We start from the raw sequence: 3,028 nt of genomic DNA on the forward strand, positions 1-3,028 counted from the left end.
ACCCATTTTTTATTATTTTAATTTGTTCCAAAAATCACTCCTTCCCCTTTATACTTTGAAAGATATATTCCTTCTCCAGTGTGTATATTTTATAAAAATATTCCATTACCTTTTGTTTGACTTTGATTTCTCCTGTGTCAATACTATCTACTAATTTATTTAATCCTTGTTTAACAGTTTTCTTGGTTTCTTCCCCAAATCTTTTTCCAAATTCTTTTATTGTGCGTATCATTTCTCCCACTCCTGATGTTATGTCTATGTTCTTCGATTGCTTTCTTTTCATCGGCAGCAGCTTTTGCAATTGCAGCTTTCTTTTCGTTGGCAGAACTTACTGCAGCAGATATCCCACCAGTTGCTAGACCCGCCGCGGTAAGTCCACTAAATATTAAAGAAAGGAGAGGTAAAAATCCACCTTCTTTTGCATTTGCTTCAATTCTTTCTAAGTCTATATCGTCTCTGACTTTACAATATTTATATTTATCAATAAGTTTTTTAGTTATGCTGATTTTTTTACCATTATAAGTTATTGTAGTTGGTCAAGCTGTTTCAATAGCTTCTATTATTTTCTTGACTAAAGTTTCTGGTTTCATTTTTAAAGGTGTATTTTTTACTCAATTCTTATTCTTCTATCTGCTATTTTAATTAAATGTTTTGCTTCTTCCAATAATAAACAATAACCTGTTACATCTCCTTGTGTTTTTTCAATATGAATATTTATGTTCACTCCTGTTTTGAAAAGATCTTTTTGGTGAGCTGAAAGATCAAAACAGAAGATTGGATGATTAAGTGCAATATCTACATATTCAAACTGAGGTAGATTTCCGAATAATTCACACATATTTTTATAGTTTCTATACAATTCATTATAATCCTTTGTGGTTGGATTAATTGTTAAAGGTTGGTTAGGATAATTATTGTTATTTAATCTTACTTGAACTTTATGGATTAAAGGATCTTGAGTTTGGTTCATTGCCACTCTAAAGACATTATTGTTATTCGTTTGAGAATCTGGTAAGTTCTTGAAACCAACTATTAAATATCTTGCTAGTTTAATAGTGTTAGTGATTGGCCATGTGGTGGATTCTCCTGTTAAAGTCATGCTACCTACAGTGTTACGATGAAGAAAAGCTATTTCAATATCTTTAGTTAACGAGTTGAATATTTTCGTTTCTACTTCAATTGATGGTGTTATTACGGGTATGAAAAGTTGGAGATTCGTTATTTCTAATTTTGCATCTGAACCATTCTCTCCAAAGAATATCTTATCGTCGTTTATTTCTCTTTGTAGCTGAATTTTATATGGTAAGCCTATAGAAACTTTTCTATGTTCCAACAGACCGAATAAAGGACATAATTTCCAATTTACGTAATTACCCCACCTATTATTCTCAACAACATTATTATACTGAAGTACTCGTTTTTCGAATCCATGATTAACTGCTCGTCCTACTCTTTCTATCGTGTTTCGAGCAACAACTCTCACTCTAGCTAAATCGGCATCATTTGCAAGATTTCTTACCGGTTCTTTTAAAATACTTCCATCACCAACATCGGGTATCCAACCTGAGACTGAATCGAAATCTTTAGGATATAAAACTGTTTTCAACATTGTGTCGAATTCCCAGGATGTTTGATTGTTTCTATCGGATTTGAACCAGCTTCCAAAATCATCTCGCTAAATAAAGATGGAAAGAAATTGTTTTCTAACGTTGTATTTGTTTGTGGAACTTGATTCTGAGTGGCTTCTTTAATTTTGAAATCGCGTCTGAAATAAGCATCGGAAAGAAGCAACCAATTCGATAATGAATTTATTTCGAAGGTAATTCTACCACCATCATTCAATTGGGATTTAGAACCAACAGTGGGTGAGATGATAATATAATCCTCTTTTTTCTTGTTAAATGAATAACGAATTGGATCGTATAATCTAAAGATTGGATCTAGTATTTTATTTGTCATTTTTAAGGTTTAAAATTTGAGTAGAACATTTTAATATGGAATGTAGGAAATTGATTGAAGGTGTTTTTTGGTGTAAGGGTTGTAAGAATTTATGAAATATAGGGAATATAGGTGTAAGAATTTATGAAATGTAGGATGTTTAGGTCTTTATGGGAGCTTTCTATTAGGTTGCTGATTCCCCATGAAATGAAATGGGGAATCCCCTATACGACCTAATTGAAAGCTCTAGCACTCTGCTGAAGTTAGGATAATGGTAGGTTTAGGATATTATAAAATATATACATATTTTTACTGCTGAAGTTAGGGTAATGGTAGGTTTAGGATATTATAAAATATATACATCTTTTTACTACTGAAGTTAGGTTTCGGGGAAGGGAGGGTTTCATTCTCCCAAATGTACAGGCCTAGGGTGGAGCAGACACTTTATTTAGAAATTAGGATTAAGGGTCTTGATATTGGGTTTTCTTCTGTTCTTATTTTGATCTGAAATTAGAAAAAATAACTCGCCCGATGGGCGAGAAGTATAGTATCTGTTATGTACTGATTGTTTTTAGTTTACTATGAACAATATTATCATTTAAGTTCTTATTTTTTGAATATGCAACTATCATTTTCTGCTTATAGACATGGGGGAATTTCTCTTGAAGGCTCTTATAGTGGGCATGAACTATCTTGCTTGCTCGATTGCTGGTTGTATTAAACGGGACAACAAAGGGTGCTATGCCTACATTATGATGAATATTTAGTCCTATAGGTCTTGCTGTATTCAATGTCTCAATCCAATGGGCCTCCCTAGATTGAGGGAATTTGGTAGTTTCATCTTCGGGCAAGTCAATTTCTATACGCTCAATTGGGATTAGGGTGAGATCGTCTATTGAATGGTCGTCGAGGTTGAAATGATTAGAAACAGGCTTGTCTTTCTTTAATTTGATGTCTGACCTATGAGCATTAAAGCGAGTTCGTAAATTATTCTTAGTTTCTCCTACATATTGTTTGGGACATTTCTTGCATGAAATTAAATATATTACATTCGAATGTTCACATGTTAGATGTTCCTGGATCGGGTACC

General features: G+C 33.0%; 1 protein-coding gene across 1 annotated transcript; it reads right to left on the reverse strand.

Annotated features, from left to right (window-relative positions):
- Positions 1-607: 607 nt before the first annotated feature.
- Positions 608-1,609, reverse strand: LOTGIDRAFT_173742 (hypothetical protein; the record flags this gene model as incomplete). The annotated part of the gene is made up of 1 exon (XM_009051796.1): positions 608-1,609. One exon carries the CDS (start codon positions 1,607-1,609, stop codon positions 608-610), a length of 1,002 nt encoding a protein of 333 aa, XP_009050044.1.
- Between the last annotated feature and the right edge of the window lie 1,419 nt (positions 1,610-3,028).

The sequence above is a fragment of the Lottia gigantea genome (assembly GCF_000327385.1).
Source record: "Lottia gigantea unplaced genomic scaffold LOTGIsca_170, whole genome shotgun sequence".
NCBI classification, from domain to species: Eukaryota; Metazoa; Mollusca; class Gastropoda; family Lottiidae; genus Lottia; species Lottia gigantea.